Raw genomic sequence first — 22115 nt, forward strand, 5'->3', positions numbered from 1 at the left:
TATCAATGAATATGTACCATAATTCCCAGGAAAAATAAAAATAAAAAAGGAAAAGACCAAAGAAAGAAGAGAGAGCATAAAGAAAAGTCGACAGAAAAGAGGGAATTATGAATGGAGAGAGGGAAGGGAATGAATGAATGAATGGAGAGAAGGAAGGAAAGATAAAACTAACATGTTTCGTGCTACAGCCATTTAATTCATTTAATATCATCACAGTTCTAGGAGAGGGGTATTAGTATCCATATTTTACAGGTGAATAAATCAAAGTGGATATGTTAAGTAAACTTGACCAAAGGTAAATACCATATAGCAGAGCTAAGATTCAAACCTAAATCTTCCTGTTAAAGCCTGAACTTTTTGTCATATTTGTCATCACATATGTAAACTGTAGGTTATAATAGAAATGAGCATTGTATTACATGTAATTGAACACTGAACTATTTTTATTGGCTATAAATCGCCACACAATAGATCAATGCTCTTGTCACTCCTTGAAATTATACTATGTTATGTATGTTGTCTCTCTTTCCCAGTAGAATGTAAACTTCATTAGGGCTTTTACTTATTCTTGCTTATTTCCACAGCCCCTGTAGCTAGAATAGAACAGATACAGATGCAAATGTTCAAAAACATTTGTTGGATGAATGAACAAAATCAAAGGCAAAATAATTGCTACATTTCTTACTGTGTGCCAATCCTCTATTAATTGTTTTCTTTGTGCATTACATAATGGAGTCTGAATAGCAAGCCTATGAGGTAATTACTGTTACTATTAGTATCACCAAGCCTATTGTGTAGAGAGGAAAATAAGGCACAGAAAAGTTAAGTAATTTGCTTAAGGTCAATTTCACACAGCCAATGAAATTGAAATGAAATTGAAATTGAAATGAAAGAGCAAGGAGTTAAACCCAAGCAGTATGGCTTCAGAATTCGAGCTCTAATACTCATTTTGCAAAGAGAATTTGGCTCACAGACTAGAATACCTTGTATTCTAATTAACAGAACTAATATTTCAAAAGAAATATCAGATAAAAACTGTGATTGATCAGAAAGAAGATTTCAATATGGTAATTTGATAGCAGTTGATTTTATACTTTATATTTTGCTAGAAAAGTACTCATTTCTATAACAAATGTTTTGTCAGAGTTGCATTTGATCATTATAATTCTTGTGTCCTCCCGTACATGAAAAGTTCTCATTTTCATTATGATGCCTGTTTGACTTTTTTTTTTCCTTTATTAGACTCACAAGGGGTTTTCCTATATTACAGGTCTTAAAAAAAAAAAAAACAGCTTTAGGTTAGATTTATTCTCTTGACTTTTTGCATTTCATTAAGTTTCTGTCTTCATAAATTTCTTGTTTATTTGGATCTATTTTTCTAATTTTCTGATTTCTAATTTCTATTTTCTGTATTCTAATACTATTTATCTAATTTCTTGAAATAAGAAGAAAAATTCTTATTTCCTCCTCCTTACTCCTCTATTTCTTGCTCTAATGAAAGCACTTAGAGCACTTTTTCTTTTATTTTAGACTTAGTTTTTTATGAGAATTTTTTTACTGGTTTCTAGATAATTTTTTTTTTTTGTTTTTCTGTTTAGTTCCTCTTAAATCCAAGCATCTTTCTTCATTATTTAGTGATTAGGCATTTTCATTCTATTTTTACTATTTATTTCCCATTTTATTTAATTAATGTTTTTATTTTTATTTTTATTTTTTTCTGAGACAAAGTCTTGCTCTGTCATTCAGGCTAGAGCGCAGTGGCACCATCTTGGCTCACTGTAGCCTCTGCCTCCCTGGTTCAAGTGATTCTCCTGTCTCAGCCTTCTGAGTAGCTGGGACTACAGGCATGCACCACCACGCCTGGCTAATTTTTCTGTTTTTGGTAGAGACAGGGTTTCACCATGTTGCCCTTGCTGATCTTGCACTCCTGACCTCAAGTAATCCACCCGCCTCAGCCTCCCAAAGTGCTGGGATCAGAGGTGTGAGCCACCACGCCCGGCCCCATTTTATCTTAATAGAAAACATGACCTATAATTCTCTAGTTATGGACTTTTGTGCAGCCAATTGCATGATGTATGTTGTAAATGTTAACAAAAAAATGTGATTTCTCTTTGGGAAGATACATAGTTTTAAGTACATGCGCAAAACATGTATACATGTAAAATTTATTAAATATATTATTAAAATCTTTGAAATAACCTATTTTCTGCTGCCTAGATTTAATGAATTCTATGTAAATATTGTTATCAAATTCTTGTATACCTAGGATCCTTTTGTTATATAGGCTTAGTTTCTATGTTAGTGTAGTGTAGATAGATTTATGGTTAATATATCGTCTTCATAAATTATAACTTATCATAAATTGATGTATCTTTATTCTATTTGACACTTTAAAGTTTAATTCCACTTTTATGATATTGATATTACACTCCCGCTTTCTTTTAGTTTGCTTTTGTCTGCTATCTCTTTGTACAACTTCTTATTTTTAACTTCTCTTTTTCACTTTGTTTAAAGTATACTACTTTTAAATAACAAATATCGGAGTAAGTTTTAACTACTTTTTAAATGTTTGGGTCATTTATGAGAATATTCAGACTATTCTATTTACTTTAACTTAATTATTAATGTACTACATCTTATTCTTTCCATCATACTTTATTTTTATTAATTATTTGAATTATTGCATTCTCTTTTTCCCACTTTTTTATTTTTGCTAATTGATGAAGTTGTCATTCATTATTTGTTTTCATTAACTTGAACACTACTCATTTTTTTCATTCAGTAAGTGATTGCCTTCTTTTTCTCTCCTCTCATAATTTAACTTCTAAGGCCATAAACTGTTTTCTCCAGCAGGGTGTGCTCTAATCACCTTAATTACCCCTGAAATCTAAATGAAGCCAAAACTCAGAATACTTTTACTCCACTTTTATCCTAATCTCCTAATTCCTAGGTTTTACTGGTATAATACTTACAAAGTCCTTACAATCTGCCTTTTTGAGAGTTCTTTTTCAGCCTTTAGATTATACAAGCTTGGACAGTCAATATGTCTACCTATCTATACATCTATTCATTGATCATCATTGATCCCTTTTTTTCACTCTCTTGAGGATTGTATTTATTGTTTTGCTTGATTATAGTATATTTGCAGAAATTTTCCTCAGATGAGAATGTGAGTAATATATACTCACATCAATCCCTATAGATCACCAAATGTCTTCCTTTTATGACACAGGCAAAAGTTTATGAATTTTGGCCCACACATTCTGTGTCTGAGATATAGCCTAAGGAAATAATAAAGATAGTTATATACAAAATGGAACACATAGTTATATATTTTATATATAGAAAATATATGTTATATACAACATAAATATATATTATATATACAGTATACACACACAAAAAATTGTGACTGTTATCATTAATTGACATATCTTTATCCTATCTGATACTCTGTTATTAGCTGAAGAGAATATTTAAGAAACCAGTGACCAAAATCCCAGGGAACTTTCAAACAGAAATTCCCTAATACCTCCCACTCTGTGGCAATATTTATCAAAATAACAAATACATATATAAAACATTTGACCACAGACTGACTTCTCAGTAATCATCATACAGATATACTGGCACATGCCAAAGTGATTTTAGTAGAAATGGATTCATTAAAGTATTATTTGTAACAGCAGATGTAGCAAACAATTTAAATTTCCACAAGAAGAAAATATAGAAATAATGCAATACTGTACTGCTGTCAAAAGGAGTAAGGATGTTTTGTGCACTGATGTGGAAAGATCTTCAAGAAACATTAAATGGAAAAGTAATAGAAGAGTATATATGGTACACTATCATTTGTGTAAAAAAGATTATATATGTATATGTGTATGTGTATATATACATGCATGTATTTTTGCTCACACATAGAGTATCTCTAGAAAAATAAACAATAGTTTTTATCCCTAGAAAAGGGAATATATAGCTTATTAATTGGGGTGGGAGTGTTAACAGTATACCCTTTAGCACATTTTTAAAATTTTGAACCTTGTGAATGTATTTCCTATTAATAAAATAATATTTAAGCTAAAGAGTTCTTGTTTGTGGGATTCCTAGCCTTTCTCCTTTCACCTTTCCAATAGCACACTACATTAAAGCCATCCATTGCCATAGGACATGACCACATGCATTTGAAAATTGTTCTAACTTGTTCAATATCACACACTAAATGGTAATTGCTGAGGATGAAGAGGTACTTTATAGTCACATTCCCAATACTTAAGATAATTTATTTCGTATCTATAGGACTTGCAGTACTATGTCTGTCTCATTTCCTACCAACAAGCTCTAGGCTATTCTTGACCTGGCTTAGGGCCTAACATCCAATTCCATGTCACTTTTTTTCCACTAAACATTTTGATGTTTTTATGATCTAGCAAATTTCCTGGAATAAAATTACGGTTCAGTAAATGTTGGCTATTATTCTTTTCCGTTTTCAGGTTCAAGGAGCCTTTTATCTTCAGAATACTTCCTCCACCTAACAATATGAGGTACTTTGCTGTGAATCTCAGGTCCCTCTTCTCAATTTCGAGACATAATTAGTCTCCTCAGGATCACTTCAAACCCAACCTGATTTCCCTATTCTAAATTCCCCCTATCGTTCTGTAGCTTTTTATACAATTTACATTTTCTAGAATTTTTCAGATTTTCTGGATTAAGGTATTAACTATTTGAGACCCCAAAGAGCATTTTACAATGTGGAGTTCTTTGAATAATGGAGATTATATGCACACCTGTAAAAATCTGCTCTCTGCAAAAATTATTGTTTCATGAGCTACCTCTGTGCTACAAGATATACTATCAAGCATACTTCATAATATTGTCAAGGTCACAGACTTTGGAAGAGGCTTGGTTCAAATGCCATCTCTACCCCTTATTAACTAGGTGACCTGGACATGTCTCTGCTCACCATCGTCATCAGTAGAATGAAGATACGGACAACATCTATACCATGTACTTGTGCATAAGATTAAATGAAATGATGTGTGTAACTCACTTAGCACAGTAATGGTTCCTATTGTTAGTGGTTTCCTTCATGCTTGTCTTTTATGACTTTTCATTCTGTTAAGAGTTTTTTTGACATCCCTGAACTAGTCATTATCATCCTTCCATGAGGTCAGGTATATGTGGCTTACTTAGTCAGATCACACACTATGTTCTAATAAATGGTATTATTTTCACTTTTTAAAAATTCTGATACATTTTATCACAGTCACTCCAACCCTTTGGATGCCAGTGAATTAGGTGGCAGAAAAGAAAAATCATCCAAAAGATCCACCTTTTATCGAAGTCAATTTATTTCATAAAAAAGATAGGATTTTATTTTTTTTCATGTTGATAACTGTTTATTGTGTCCTCTTATACTTGACAGTATTATTGGATATAAAACCTTGTCTTTTTTTTGAAGTCTTTTTTTTATTATTATACTTTAAGTTCTAGGGTACATGTGCACAACGTGCAGGTTTGTTACATATGTATACATGTGCCATGTTGGTGTGTTGCACCCATTAACTCATCATTTACATTAGGTATAAAAGATAGGATTTTAATAAGGTGCCAGTGTGTTGCTAGTTTTAAAACACATGACTGAGTTTTTCTTGACTGAAACTATTTTAACATCTTGAGCAAGCCTATTAACATAAAAGAGGAAAAGGAAAGTTACTCACTATTACAATCATGACCTAATGACAGAAAAGCAAATATTCAAAATAGTCGCCAATGCTAATGCAAGCACATAAGGATATTCCCTAAGATGGTCTCTTTCTGACTGTGCATTCCTTTGGCAAATTATATATTTCAGATCCCAAGAGATTATTTAGTTTTTTTTTTATTTTCCAAATTTGTCATAATGTTCTCTTCACATGATATTGTCGTATAAAGAGTCCCTGGCATATTACCTAGCACACAGTTCAACTGGTTCACGGGTAACTGAACCAAATGGACCTGAGTTACTGCTAGGGAACCACAGTCAAGGATTTGTTTAATATGAATTCTATACTAAAGAACACACAATCTGCTATTTACTGTGTAGTGAGCTTTAATTAGCTAACGTAGATGACGCAGTGTCCAAGTACTTTGTAATGTCGTAAAAAACTGCACACTGACAAAAAGTAATTCATAAGGGCTGGGAAAATTCAGTTTTTGTTCAATTGCCTTTGCATGCAGAACTGCTCTTTTGGTCTCATGGCTTTTATTTTGTTCCTACTACATCCCAGTGAATAGACACTTAAATTCCATTTCCAATATTCAAAGTCACTCTCAAATGAGAAAAAAAATGTCATTTTCAAACTGATTTAACCGATCAGTCCAAGTCTCGCTTACAGTTGAAACACTGTTCTTGTTTTTGCAATAACTTACCTCCAAACCAGAGGTTGCCTCTCTTTATAGGCTGCAACAGCAACAGACAATTTTGTCTTACTTTTCTACTTGCAGCGAGTCTTCATAGCCACTCATTAGTAGCTGAATCTCCAAAGAGGCAAGACGAGTGAGTAATCATTTTGTCATAGAAATTCATTGACTAGTTGATGTTTACAGAAACATGGTGTTATGGACATGATTACTAGGACAAAGTGTCATGAAATTCCTCTAGTTCAGAAAAAGTATCATCAGATTCCTCTAGTTTAAAAATAGAAAGAAAATTAATATTTGGCAATAAATTTTAGGAATAGAGCAAATTGAATTTGCCTCTGAAGTGCATGCTGAAATACCATCCCATTGTGGAGACCCACAAATTCCTAAAGATCTGCCTCAGGATTTAAGAAACAATTTAAATATTCTGCTCTTAAGGACTCTTCTAAACCTCTGTGCACAACTTTAAATTGCCTCCAAGATGAAAGGTGTATAAAACTTATGAAACTTCAGAAATAAAGCCCTAAAGACCTAATTATGGGAGGCCTATTACTCTATTTCATACACAAAATCAGAAGGGAGCTTCTCTCTCTCTCTCTCTCTCTCTCTCTCTCTCTCAATCTCTCTCATTTTGGAAGTATAATTGATGTTTTCTGTACACAAATTTCCCGTTCACTTTATGGATTTAGTTTACAGTAAAAGTTGACTCTGAATAAACATATATTTACAGATGGTGTGAAATAATATGCATTGAGTAAAAACTGTACTTCAAGAACCCATACAACCATTCTACTTTTCACTTTCAGCACAATATTCAATAAATTACTTAGGATATTCAACACTTTAATATAAAATAGGCTTTGTGTTACATGATTCTGCCCACCCATAGGCTAATGTAAGTCTTCTGAGCACATTTAAGGTAGGCCAGGCTAAGCTGTGATGTTTGGCAAGTTAGATACACTAAATGCATTTTCAATTTATGATATTTTCATGTAACAATGAGTTTATTGGTATACTCTTTAACATTGATATATTTTCATTCATTCTAATGGTGATACATACTGTAAAAAAAAGAATGAAAGGACAGAAGGAAGGGAAGGATGGGGGAATGGGAAAAGGACAAAGGAAGGAAGAGAGGGAATAAAAGAGGAAAGAAGACAGGGACAGAAAGAGAAGGTAAAAGAAGGCAAGACAAGAAAAGATATCCTCAAGCAGTATATAATGGTGTAAAAAACAAAGCCAAGAATAAACTATAATTAAATAGCCTGGCAAAAGCCACAGCTCAGAAAGGAGGCTGATCCTAATCATAAAACAATGTAATAACTTAGGCTAAAATAATTTGCCTTTCTCTAATGAGAGTAAACTGAGGCATCTTAAGGCTGAACACTTCTGAATGATTGTTTTCATTTTTTCTCTTCTTTATTTATTTATTTTTATTTATTATTATTATACTTTAGGTATATCTCCCAATGCTATCCCTCCCCCCTCCCCTCACCCCACAACAGTCCCCAGAGTGTGATATTCCCCTTCCTGTGTCCATGTGTTCTCATTGTTCACTTCCCACCTATGAGTGAGAATATGCTTATTTTTATCAAAATACTTTCAAAATTTTTTCAGATAGAATTCTAAAAGTGAAATGAGTGGGTCAAAATCAATGAAGATTTTTTATGAATCTAAAAGGATAATATTAATGTAGTGTTATGGTATTGCTAATTTTATCTTCCTCTTATCAACACTGGATGTTGTCAATAATTTAGATTTTCAATCTAATCTAAAGGGCTTAAAATGATATCTTGTCATTATTGTAAATGGCATTTTAATCTTTATAGATATTTACTATTTACATTTTGGTGTGTCTTAAAAAGTTTTATTTTCTTTCATGTAAGTTGTGCACTCATGTCCTCTATTCATTTTTCTATTGGGTATTTTACATTTTTACACTGGTTTCTTAAATATTCTTTTCAGCTAATAACAAAGTATCAAATAGGATAAAGATATGTCAATTAATGATAACAGTCACAATTTTACATTTTTAAATCACTTGTTTACATGATGTATTATATATCTACTCTATGAAACTTGTAGAAAGAACATCTGCAAATATAAAAATGCCTCAGACACAGTCCTCACCTTCAAGAATCATGTAGTTAGTAAGAAAAACATTCATGTAATTAGTGGATTTCAATACAAAGTGGTGAAAGCTGTGATTAAAGTGATGGCTTAGTGTGCTATGGAAGTAAAACAGGAAAAATTCCCTTATCCTCCTGGCAGAGCACGTGATGGGGGTGTGGCTTGCTTCTTCGGTTACACTAAGAATTGTAGATTTTGCTATCTGGTAGAAATTTTTGCTATCTAGTAGAAATGGCAGATTTTGCTATCTGGTAGAAATGGTAGATTTTGCTATCTGGTAGAAAAATCACAGGAACACGCACACACTACACACACACACACACAGAGATACATGCCTGGTATATCAGATAAGTTTATATTACTTTGTCTCCTAATTAGAAAAAACAAATTGCTAACAACAAAATGATCCTCCATAAGCTTTTAAAAAAACTTTCTGAATGAAAACTCCTCTAGAGGCTCAAGTATTAAAATAAAGCATTATGTCAGTATTATAATGATTGTGTATTTTGCCCAGCAAATTTGAACACATAAATGTATCAAGACAATTAACATGCCTTTATTTTCTTCAGACCTTGATTCTACAACCCTGTGAGAGAAAAACTCTCCTAATATTCTCCTGTAAGGAGAAATGTGTGCTTTAAAATTTCTTCTTGCTTTAATTAATTTTCTATCAAAAATGTATAAATCTCTAATATCCAGAATCTACAAAGAACTTAAACAAATTTACAAGAAAAAACCAAACAACCCTATCAAAAAGTGGGCAAGATATGAACAGAAACTTCTCAAAAGAAGACATTTATGCAGCCAACAGACACATGAAAAAATGCTCATCATCACTGGCCATCAGAGAAATGTAAATCAAAACCACAATGAGATACCATCTCACACCAGTTAGAATGGCAATCATTAAAAAGTCAGGAAACAACAGGTGCTGGAGAGGATGTGAAGAAATAGGAATGCTTTTACACTGTTGGTGGGACTGTAAACTAGTTCAACCATTGTGGAAGACAGTGTGGAGATTCTTCAAGGATCTAGAACTAGAAATACCATTTGACCCAGTGATCCCATTACTGGTTATATACCCAAAGGATTGTAAATCATGCTACTATAAAGACACATGAATACCTATGTTTATTGTGGCACTATTCACAATAGCAAAGACTTGGAACCAACCCAAATGTCCATGATGATAGACTGGATTAAGAAAATGTGGCACATACATACCATGGAATACTATGCAGCCATAAAAAAGGATGAGTTCATGTCCTTTGCAGGGACATGGATGAAGCTGGAAACCATCATTCTCAGCAAACTATCACAAGGACAGAAAACCAAACACTACATGTTCTCACTCATAGGTGGGAATTCAACAGTGAGAAGAACACTTGGACACAGGGTGGGGAACATCACACACCAGGGCCTGTCAGGGGGTAGGGTGTTGGGAGAGGAACAGCATTAGGAGAAATACCTAATGTAAATGACGAGTTGATGAGAGCAGCAAACCAACATGGCACATGTATACCTATGTAACAAACCTGCACGTTGCGCACATGTACCCTATAACTTAGAGTATAGTAATAAAAAATGGTATAAATCTGATATAACACTACGGAGCTACCTGAGTCTTCTCAGAGAATTTATCAAAGTGGCTGGATTTAAGCTGTGAAGGAAAACAAAATTAGCATTTGAGCATTCAAGACAACCTGACTACGAGTCAAACATAAAATGCCTGACTTTCAGAGTTTTCTACCTACCAGGAATTCTTAGTGGGTGCAAAAAGTCCAATGAACTCGTGTATGGGAACTAATAGATTTTCACAGCCCATTTTGTCAGGATGTAAATTTAATTATCAATAATCTCAACTCTTGCCATCGGATTTAATCTGTAAACAACTATGATAGATATATTTAAATATAGTTTGTGACTGTTTAATATTCTTTCCACTAAAATTAACAAGTGAACTTGGGAAGATTAATCAAGTGACTAAACCCAAAGATTCCACAAGCAGGTAATTCTACTTGTCTGCGTAAAATATGTTTATGCCCAATATACTCTAAATTCACTGGTCCATTAATAAAAATTGATTCAGCTAAACTGATTACCTAGAAGGTGGTTCACTCCTGAATACACTTCGTCATTCATCTTGGGCTGTAAATTTAAAATGTTCTTCACATAGAGTAAAATGTTGACGTAAAAACCAAGGAAAAGCAAGATAATGTCTGACATTCCCTAATCCTCTTCTTCCTCAAATTAAGCTGGTTAGTAACAGAGACAAGACATGAATAGTATTTGTACTAAAAATTAAGAGCTTGGTCATTCTTTTGTTTTTGTTTTGTTTTGTTTTTTTTGAGACGGAGTCTCGCTCTTTCGCCCAGGCCGGACTGCAGTGGCGCTATCTTGGCTCACTGCAAGCTCCGCCTCCCGAGTTCATGCCATTCTCCTGCCTCAGCCTCTTGAGTAGCTGGGATTACAGGCGCCCACCACCGCGCCCGGCTAATTTTTTGTATTTTTAGTAGAGACAGGGTTTCACCGTGTTAGCCAAGATGGTCTCGATCTTCTGACCTCGTGATCCGCCCGCCTCGGCCTCCCAAAGTGCTGGGATTACAGGCGTGAGCCACCGCGCCCAGCTGGACATTCTTCTAAGACTTGGAAAAATATTGGAATTCCCTCGGGATAGCAAAGAAATCGGGCATCTTCTAAATGGGCATTGATGGGACACTCCATTCAACCCAAAACTGGTCCACATTATTATCTGGACCAGTAGACTGATTTTCAAAACTATTTTTAATTTTGCAAAATGTTCTTTATGCTAAAGCCAACAAATAAGTTAAAGCAAAGAAAGACCATAAAGCAGGATATCCCGATTGATTGCATAGGCCCTGCTTTTAAACTCTACTCATCTACTGCCCTTTGATAGTCCCAAATACTCAGCTTCCCACAAAAATATTTAAATACAGAACACGAAAATAGTATTTAATGACTCAACAGGATCTGGAGATTAATGTGAAACTATAACACAAGGCTTGCCACTGGAAAATGTGAGTGCAGTATATTGGGTTTTTTCTGTTTTGCTTTTTCTACAACAGAGGGCTTTATTTATTTTGAAAGATTCAATGAAATGTTGCCTATGAAATAACGTTATGTAGAAAAGTGAACACAAAAAGGCACATCACACTCAATTCCAATACAGCAAAAATAAAAAAACCATAACACAAAAGATACTGTTCAAAATGTTGAAAAGTAGCCATTTCCCACTATTAGAGTAATAGGTAACCCCTCTGTCTTCTTCATCCTCCTGCCCTGTATCTTGCAAATTCTCTAGAGTGGACATGCAATAATTTTGAAATGCTGTATCTCATTATTTTAACATAATACATGAAAATGCAGAAAAACAGTAAAAGTATCCAAAATTCTAACATAATTCTGAAGTTTCAACAATATCAAGTGTGTTCACACTCCAGTACATTTTGCACTCACTTGCTAAAGAACCTTCTGTTCAGTAGGTGTTTTACTGCCTCTTTCACATCCTTGTTTCTAAGACTGTAGATTAAAGGATTCATCATGGGAGTCATCACCCCATAGAACATGGATATAATTTTGTTGGTAACATCCAAGTCATCTGAATTAAGTGTCTCTTTAGACTTGGGCTTCATATACATGAAGAGGATGGTCCCATAGAATATTATTACCACAGTCAGATGGGCTGAGCAAGTAGAGAACGCTTTGCTTCTCCCCTCAGAGGAGTGAATCTTGAGGATGCTGGAAATGATTAATGAGTAAGAGATAACTATCAAGAGCAGTGGCATCAATGTGAACAATATTGTGGCCACAAGCATGAGGAACTCATTGCCTGAGATGTCAGCACAGGCCATCTTCATGACAGCTAGAATTTCACAGGAGAAATGATTGATGACATTATTCCTGCAGAAAGGCAATTGTACTACAAATGTAGTTTGTACTGCAGAGTTGACAATCCCTGCAAACCAGGACCCAACAGCCATGGGTACATAGGCATCCTTGCTCATGATGATGGGATATCTCAGAGGGTTGCAGATAGCCACATAGCGGTCAAAGGCCATCATGCCTAGGAGCACACACTCTGTTGTCCCCATGGCCAAGCCAAGGAACATCTGCACTGCACAGCCAGAAAAGGAAATGGTCTTTCTTTCTGAAAGGAAGCTCACCAGCGTGGAGGGAATAGAGGTGGTGGTGTAGCAGATGTCCAAGAAGGAGAGGTTCCCCAGAAAGAAGTACATAGGGGTGTGAAGGTGAGGGTCTAAGATGCTGATTAAAATGAGAGTACCATTCCCCAGAAGGATGACCACATATATGATGAAGATTAGCACAAAAAAGAGTAACTCAAGCCTTGGGTGACCAGAAAGTCCCTTCAGAAAAAATTCCACCAGAATGGTTTGGTTTTCCCATTCCATTTAAATGTCTCTCTTTTACCTGTAAGAAGTCAAAAAAATTAATATAATTTATTTACATGGTAAATCCAAGTATCCCAATGTACTAATATAAAAATTTGCCATGAACCCAATAAAAGTATTGAAGAAAGAGAAAATAGGGAAGAGGAGAAAGGAATATAGGGAAAGGGAATGAAAAGAACTAACAATGCAGGAAGAGAAATATGAGGGGAAACCTTATGATATTGATCACTCATTCTTGGCCAGGAACTTTGTGATTTTTTTTTCACAGTACTTAAACTCCACATTATCATTTGAAAGATAAGAAAACCTAAAGTGAGAGAGTTCAGCCTAAAGTCATATAACTAATATGTAGCACAGCCTAGGCTCCAAGACTACCTGTTTGTGGCCCATACTTGCCTGAGGTTTTTTAATGAATTATAAAAGCAATACAGAGTGTATTGCATAAGAGATTTGGTAATTTACTTTAAAACCTCACTCCCAGGTCAGGAGAACTCAACAATAACCCATGTGTATTCCAACACTGAAAGACGTGTGTCAATCTGGAGGGAGAATCATCAGAAATGAACCCAACCAGTGATTACTGCGTTCCTGATTATCCAGAGAACACGACCAATTCATGTAAAGCCCAATAATATGAAATCTTCATGTTAAAGTGCAAACACCTTTTTCTTTGGTTAGGGGTGGAATTTTTTTGTTGTTTTTTAAAATTATCATACAGTTAGATGTCATACCATAAACTGACTTTTTATCTTCTAGGGTATGGTTCTATGAATTTTAAAACATGTATAGATTCATATAACCACGGCCATAACCACAACACAGAACTCTTCTATTACCCAAAACACTTCTTTGTGATATTCTTTTCTTAGTCACCTCTTCCACCTACCTATACATCCTGGCAACCACTGATATTTTCTATCCCTATAGTTTTACATTTACCATAATGTCATATAAACAGAGTCATACGAGCCACTGGGGTTGGGATTCTTTCACTTAGATAAAGCCTCTGAGATCCATTCAAGTTATTATTGCTAAATAGTATTCTATTGAGTAGATTACTGTATTTTGCCTATCTGTTCACCTTTTGAAGGACATTTGGATTGTTTCCAGTTTGGGGCAATTATGAATAGAGCTACTATAAATATTTCTGCCCCAATTTTTGTATGACCATAAGCTTTCATTTTTTTTAGAATATCCAGGAATGAGACAATAAGCATGTTTAAATGTATAAGAAGCTGCCAAAGAGTTTTCCAGAGTGGCTGTACCAGTTTTGCATTTCAACCAACAATGTATGAGAGTTCCACTTGCTTCCTATCTCATCATTTAACATTGTCAGTAATTTTTTATCCATTCTAATAGATATATCCATTCTAATAGTCATATTTAATTATGATTTTATTTTACATTTCCTTGATGACTGATGATGTTTTTCCATTCTTAGTAAAGTATCTTTTGCCCCCTTTTTTTGTTAACAAATGAGGGTCTCGATATTTTTCCCAGGCTGTCCTCAAACTCCTGGCCTCAAGCCATTCTCCCACCTCAGCCTCTGAGTATCTGGGACTACAGATTCATGTAACTACCAACTTAACCAGAACACAGAACTACAGGCATGCACCACCATGCTGGTTCTATTGCTCATTTTTAATTGAGGTTTTTTTTCTTGTTGAGTTTTGAGAGTTCTTTATATATTTTTTGTATGAGTTATTTATCATGTGATTTGCATATATTGTCTCCCAGTAACTGGTTTCTCTTCTCATTCTCTAATGCAAACACCTTTTAGTTGCCATTTTAATTGGTTGCTGCCTAAGTCCAACTGAACATGATGCAAAGAAAGACTATGACAAAAGAGACATGTTGTAACGGCACATCTCACTTTAGGTGATACTGCAGGAAAATATCCACTGGAAAATAGCCATTCCCTGGGAATTGGGAATGGTGGATTTTGCTTAACCTTGCCTCAGAAAGTCTCAAGCTATCTCTTAGTTTTTCCTCAGGAACAGTCATTTCTCCCAACCCCACTACCCCTCTACAAAAACAAATTTCCAGTAGTATCATTGTCCATTGATGAAAATCCTCCACTTAGTTCACAAAACAAAAGTAATTTCTGAAAACAAACCAGGCGCTTAATACATATGCCATTTTTCTTTATTCACAAAACTTGGCACAAGTTTAAGGTCTAAATTGAGTTGTTTGAACTTACTTCAACCAGCTTCTGACTAACCAGATCTGCCTTTGGCCATTATAGGGGTATTTCTCCTTTCAGCCTATTTTGCCCTTATTTCCATTGACTCCAGTTTTTACACTTTGGGATTCTTTTATATTCTAGAAATACATCCTTTTTTATCTAAATCCTAGATTCACTTTTTTAATGCTATGTTACAAATAATGCCACCTCAATTCCAATTCCCTGTTAAATTATGACTGAGAAGCAATTTCATGGTAAGAAACATTCTTCTAACCACTGTCACGATGCAGCTATTATTGTGTCAAGTCCACTTTGTCTAATAGAGAGAACATGTACTTAAGTCCTATCTTGGCCAGTTACTAGCTGTGACCATGGGCAATTTATAAATTCTCTGAATCTCACTATCTTCATCTATAACATGGGGGTCTTAATAGGCTTATAATGGAGTTCTCGGGAGAATAAATTGGCAAAGCATGTAAAGTACATAGCATGTAGTAAGCACTATTTTTGTTTCTTCTTATCTTCTACTGACTTGTTCTTCTCTCAAGTTCTTTTATGTCTCTGTCCCCAGGATCAACCGCTGCACAAGTATCTTTGGAATTTCATCAGTCACACTTTCTCATATATCAAGTCTCCTTTCATCTAAGTCAACCTATTTTTTATCACATTCATGATATGAGATGGATGCACATTATACCAAAGTCTACTCACTTTGCAGTGAACAGTGTTATACCATTATAATAAAAGTCCATTGCAATTTAAAACAAGGAATGTGTAGGGTGACATTTTTAAATAGAGGCTATTTCAGTTCATTCATCTAAAACCTAAATGTGTGCGTGTATCTCACAAATGTTACATCTAAAGTCACCATACAAATGCATTACCAGCAACAAAAAAAATTAAAAATATTCAAACATCTCCAAAATACTCATGTAAGCATAAGAAGCCAAAATTCTTCCTATTAACTCATTGCTCCTCTTCATTTGCATTTTCACAAATTCAAAGATATATTCAAGAACAAGTAATAAAGTGTTTGTGTTTCAAATAGTATGCCTAGTTAGAGGTTATGGGACAGGGACCATGCTAGAACATTGTCTACTCATGATTAGTATTGGACGAACATTTGCTAAACTGAACAAAATCGAACTGAATTGGTGCTGTGATTTAAATGGCCACAAAATCAGAACTTTGGTGGTAACAGACTGCTTTGCATTCTGGACCAAGAGTACAGTTTGGCAGCTTATTGGGCAACAGAAGAGAGATGATACTTTTAGATGCATATACGTGTGCTTGTAATAAAGTGAGGACCACAAAACTGTATTTTGACCAATGAATCTTTATTCCCAGTTAGAAATTATAAACCTATCCTTCTACAGAGAAGGACTGTTCATGAAAACAACTATAAACCTAAACATCATCTGTTTGGAATGCTCAAATTACTTTGGATATGCAAGTAGTCTTTTGATAATATTTTTTCTTTTTTTCAATTTTCTAACTATATCTGAAAAAATCCTCTTGGATTATACACTTTCTCTAATAAGAAATACTACATTTTCAAAAGACATGGCTTATTTCAATTTATTTCATAAGGCTAACCACCACCCCACCTTCGATTTGTGTTAGTAGTATGGCTTCAACAATTACCTCTAAATGGAAGGTCGGCTCACTTCCTAGGTTGCAATACACAGCAGATTGTTTTGCCTTGATCTTCTATTTTTAGGCTGTTCAACAAAATTTTCTGTGAAGCTGATGAATTTCTGAAGAAGGGATTACTGTTTGGAAGCCATAATGACACAGGGTATATTATCTGTAAAACATTGATAACAAAGGTATTATATCTAAATTGTTTCAAAACAGCATACATTACATCAGATATATTTACAAAGGAAGGGTAATTTGGATCTGCTAGTTCAAAAGTAAGAGGAGAAGAAAATATTGGGCAGTTCAATTTGTGAATATGGCACATTTCATTTTCCCTTGAAGCCCAGATGGAAACATTGTCCCATTGAGAAGGCCCAGGAAATTCTCTAAAGAATCTTCCTTGGGCTCAGGGAGGCAATTTAAATATTTCTTGCTCTCAGGGACTTCTGCAAATTTCTAAGTGATAACTTTAAATTGCTTCAGGCAAAAGATATTCAAAACTTTTAGAAATTTCAAGAATAATGCCCTAAAGACTTAATTATATGAGACCAATTATTGTAATTTACATAACCAATCAGAAGTCTTGAAGACATGTCTTATCCCATTTTCAATCTATTACTATATACTGCTGAGATCCTTTCTCCAAATATATTCTAATCACTTGGTCCAGACCTTTGTTCATCCTATCATGTCATCTCGTATGTAGTACAGTAGAAAGAACTCAGGCTACATTAAGTCTTCATTATTAACAATAATAATAATAGAATACAAATTTCCAGGCATCATTATAAGGGTTTTATAGATATTATGTCATTTAATTTGTTTTTGTTAAATTAACCCCAACAAAAAGTGGGCGAAGGATATGAACAGACACTTCTCAAAAGAAGACATTTATGCAGCCAACAGACACATGAAAAAATGCTCATCATCACTAGCCATCAGAGAAATGCAAATCAAAACCACAATGAGATACCATCTCACATCAGTTAGAATGGCAATCATTAAAAAGTCAGGAAACAACAGGTGCTAGAGCGATGTGGAGAAATAGGAACACTTTTACACTGTTGGTGGGACTGTAAACTAGTTCAACCATTGTGGAAGACAGTGTGGCGACTCCTCAAGGATCTAGAACTAGAAATACCATTTGACCCAGTGATCCCATTACTGGGTATACACCCAAAGGATTATAAGTCATGCTGCTATAAAGACACATGCATACATATGTTTATTGTGGCACTATTCACAATAGCAAGGACTTGGAACCAACCCAAATATCCATCAGTGATAGACTGGATTAAGAAAATGTGGCACATATACACCATGGAATACTATGCAGCCATAAAAAAGCATGAGTTCATGTCCTTTGTAGGGACATGGATGAAACTGGAAACCATCATTCTCAGCAAACTATCGCAAGGACAAAAAGCCAAACACCGCATGTTCTCACTCATAGGTGGGAATTGAACAATGAGAACACTTGGACACAAGAAGGGGAACATCACACACTGGGGCCTGTCGTGGGGTTGGGGGAGGGGGGAGGGATAGCATTAGGAGATATACCTAACGTAAATGACGAGTTAATGGATGCAGCACACCAACATGGCGCATGTATACATATGTAACAAACCTGCACGTTGTGCACATGTACCCTAGAACTTAAAGTATAATAAAAAAAAAGAAAAAACAAGTTTTATGTACAACTAGTCTAGAAATAACTGTATTTTGCTCTGAAATTGGAATTTAGATGTTATTGTAAATGTGGGTGGCATTTTGAAATTCACAACAAATTCAGAAATGTTTAAATCATATGACAGAAATGTAGAAGCTATTTAGCTTTTTTATTGTTACTCCAGAAGCTAATTTGTAACTTCATCTCACTCCATACTGTAAACATTTCCAAAAAATTCACCTAAACAGATAATATCTCTATTCCCTAGATTTATTGGCATAAAAATCTTATCTAATTTACAATGGGAGGAGGTGATGCGAAAACCATCCCAGATCACAAGGAATTGCTTCCTGGCCATCTTGTTAAGTTCTGATCTGTCACCATGTGGCTAAGCTTCTGATATGGTTTGGCTGTGTCCCCACTGAAATCTCAACTTGAATTGTATCTCCTAGAATTCCCACATGTTGTGGGAAGGACCCAGTGGGAGGTAATTGAATCACCAAGGCATGTCTTTCCCCTGCTATTCTCATGATAGTGAATAAGTATTGTGAGATCTGATGGGTTTATCAAGGGTTTCTGCTTTTGCTTCTTCCTCGTTTTCTCTTGCCACCACCAAGTAAGAAGTCCCTTTCACCTCCCACCATGATTCTGAGACCCCAGCCATGTGGAACCGTAAGTCCAATTAAAACTCTTTTTCTTCCCAGTCTCAGGTATGTGTTTATCAGCAGGGGGAAAATGGACTAACACAGTAAATTGGTACCAGTAGAGTGCGGCATTGCTGAAGAGATTCCCCAAAATGTGGAAGCGACTTTGGAACTGGGTAACAGGCAGAAGATGGAACAGTTTGGAGGGCTCAGAAGACAGGAAAATGTGGGAAAGTTTAGAACTTCCTACAGACTTGTTGAATGGCTTTACCCAAAATGTTGATAGCAATATGGATAATAAGGTCCAGGCTGAGGTGGTCTCAAATGGAGATGAGAAACTTGTTGGGAGCTGAAGCAAAGGTGACTCTTGCCATGTTTTAGCAAAGAGACTGGTGGCAATTTGCCCCTGCCCTAGAGATTTGTGGAACTTTGAACTTGAGAGAGATGATTTTGGGTATTTGGCTGAAGAAATTTCTAAGCAGCAAAGCATTCAATAGGTGACTTGGGTGCTATTAAAGGCATTCAGTTTTATCAGGGAAGCAGAGCATAAAAGTTTGGAAAATTTGCAGCCTGACAATGTGATAGAAAAGAAAAATCCATTTTCTGAGGAGAAATTCAAGCTGGCTACAGAAATTTGCATAAGTAACCAGGAGCCGAATGTTAATCCCTAAGATAATGGGGAAATTGTCTCCAGGGCATGTCAGAGGTCTTCACTGCAGCTCCTCCCATCAGAGGCTGGAGGCCTAGGAGAAAATGGTTTTGCTGGCCCAGGGACCCCCCACTGGGTGCAGCCTAGGGACTTGGTGCCCTGCATCCCAGCTGCTCCAGATGTAGCTAAAAGGGGCCAACAAAGAGCTTGGGCCGTGGCTTCAGAGGGGGTAAGCCTCAAGCCTTGGAAGCTTCCACATGGTATTGAGCCTGCAAGTGCACAGAAGTCAAGAATTGGGGGTTGGAAACCTCTGCCTAGATTTCAGAAGATGCATGGAAACACCTGGATGCCCAGGCAGAAGTTTGCTGTAGGGATGGGGTGCTCATGGAGAACCTCTGCTAGCACAGTGCAGAAGGGAAAAGTGGGGTTGGAACCCCCACACAGAGTCCCTACTGGGGCACTGCCTAGTGGATCTGTGAGAAGAGGGCCACCATCCTCCAGACCCCAGAATGGTAGATCCACCAACAGCTTGCACCATTTGCCTGGAAAAGCCACAGACACTCAATACCAGCCTGTGAAAGTAGCTGAGAAGGAGTCTGTACTCTGCAAAGCCACAGGGTCGGAGCTGCCCAAGACCATGGGAATGCACTTCTTGCATCAGTGTGACCTGGATATGAGACCAGAGTCAAAGGAGATCATTTTGGAGCTTTAAAATTTAACTGCCCTGCTGGATTTCGGACTTGCATAGGCTCTATAACCCCTTTGTTTTGGCTAATTTCTCCAATTTGGAACAGTTGTATTTACCCAATGTCTGTATCCTCATTGTATCTAGTAAGTAACTGGCTTGCTTTTGATTTTACAGGCTCGTGAGTGAAAGGGACTTGCCTTGTCTCTGATGAAACTTTGGACTGTGGACTTTTGGATTAATGCTGAAATGAGTTAAGACTTTGGGGGACCGTTGGGAAGGCATGATTGGTTTTGAAATGGGAGGACATGAGATTTGGAGGGGCCAGGAGTGGAATTATATGGTTTGGCTGTGTTCCCACCCAAATCTCAGCTTGAATTCTATCTCCCAGCATGTGTTGTGGGAGTGACGTAGGGGAGGTAATTGAATCATGGGGGCCAGTCTTTCCTGTGCTATTCTCATGATAGTGAGTAAGTCTCATGAGATCTGATGGGTTTATCAGAGGTTTCTTTTTTGCTTCTTCCTCATTTTCTCTTGCTGCCACCATGTAAGAAGTGCCTTTTGCCTCCCACCATGATTCGGAGGCCTCCCCTGCCATGCAGAACTGTAAGTCCAATTAAACCTCTTTTTCTTCACAGTCTCAGGTATATCTTTATCAGCAGCATGAAAATAGACTAATACAGCTTCCCTCCTAAGAAGAAAGCAGTTTTGGACTTCTGTGTTTTGTTTTGTTTCATAACTATGTACTTTTTTTAAGAAATAAAAAGGTAAGCTCTTTACTCATTTTTCCCTCCTCTTTCTTGCCAAGTTGCAAGGGACCCCTAAATCCTATATCCAGCATTACTTAAGTAAAGCCTCCAAATCAGTCATATCAGAACAGTTTCAAGCTAATGAGATTGTTCACTTACTTTATTTGGCAAAGTTTTAGTTACTGTTTTTTTAACCTATTTCATTAAACCTGGGACATAGGTCATATTTATATAAAATTAAATGGTCCATTAAAGTACTCCCCCATCAGAAAATTTTTTAAAGTACAGTTATTTCTTCTAATATAACTTGGGATGTGAAAAACATCCTAATGGGCACGCAGTGCAACTCAGCCTTTATGTGTGATCTCCAGATACCTAAAGAAATTGCCCATTTAAATTCAAATTTGACAGTTTTTGCTGAGTCATCTTTCTAATATAATTATGCCCCTGCTTCCATTTATTCTTTTTGGAGTTACATTTTTCTTTTATCCATATGTAGCCATATTTATTTTAAAAACTTAGAAATTTCAGAAAAGACACCAAGATAAATTTTTTGGATATCTATTTTTTTTTTTTTTTTTTTTGAGACCGAGTTTCGCTCCTGTTGCCTAGGCTGGAGTGCAGTGGTGCGATCTCAGCTCACTGCAACCTCTATCTTCCAGTTTCAAGTTATTCTTCTGCCTCAGCCTCCCGAGTAGCTGGGATTACAGGCACCCACCATCGTGCCCGGCTAATTTTTGTATTTTTAGTAGAGACAGGGTTTCACCATATTGGCCAGGCTGGTCTCAAACTCCTGACCTCGTGATCCGCCCACCTCAGCCTCCCAAAGTGCTGGGATTACAGGCATGAGCCGCCGCGCCTGGCCTTTTGGATATTTCTTTTCAGCCTTTATTCTGAATAAGTTTTCTTGCTTTAGGTTTTGGTTTTGTAA

General features: G+C 36.0%; 1 protein-coding gene across 1 annotated transcript; it reads right to left on the reverse strand.

Annotated features, from left to right (window-relative positions):
- Positions 1 to 12005: 12005 nt before the first annotated feature.
- LOC129044468 (olfactory receptor 13C9) lies at positions 12006 to 12962 on the reverse strand. The gene has a single exon (XM_054502394.1). The coding sequence runs from the start codon at positions 12960 to 12962 to the stop codon at positions 12006 to 12008; it is 957 nt and encodes a 318-aa protein (XP_054358369.1).
- Between the last annotated feature and the right edge of the window lie 9153 nt (positions 12963 to 22115).

The sequence above is a fragment of the Pongo pygmaeus genome, chromosome 13 (assembly GCF_028885625.2).
Source record: "Pongo pygmaeus isolate AG05252 chromosome 13, NHGRI_mPonPyg2-v2.0_pri, whole genome shotgun sequence".
Lineage (NCBI taxonomy): Eukaryota > Metazoa > Chordata > Mammalia > Primates > Hominidae > Pongo > Pongo pygmaeus.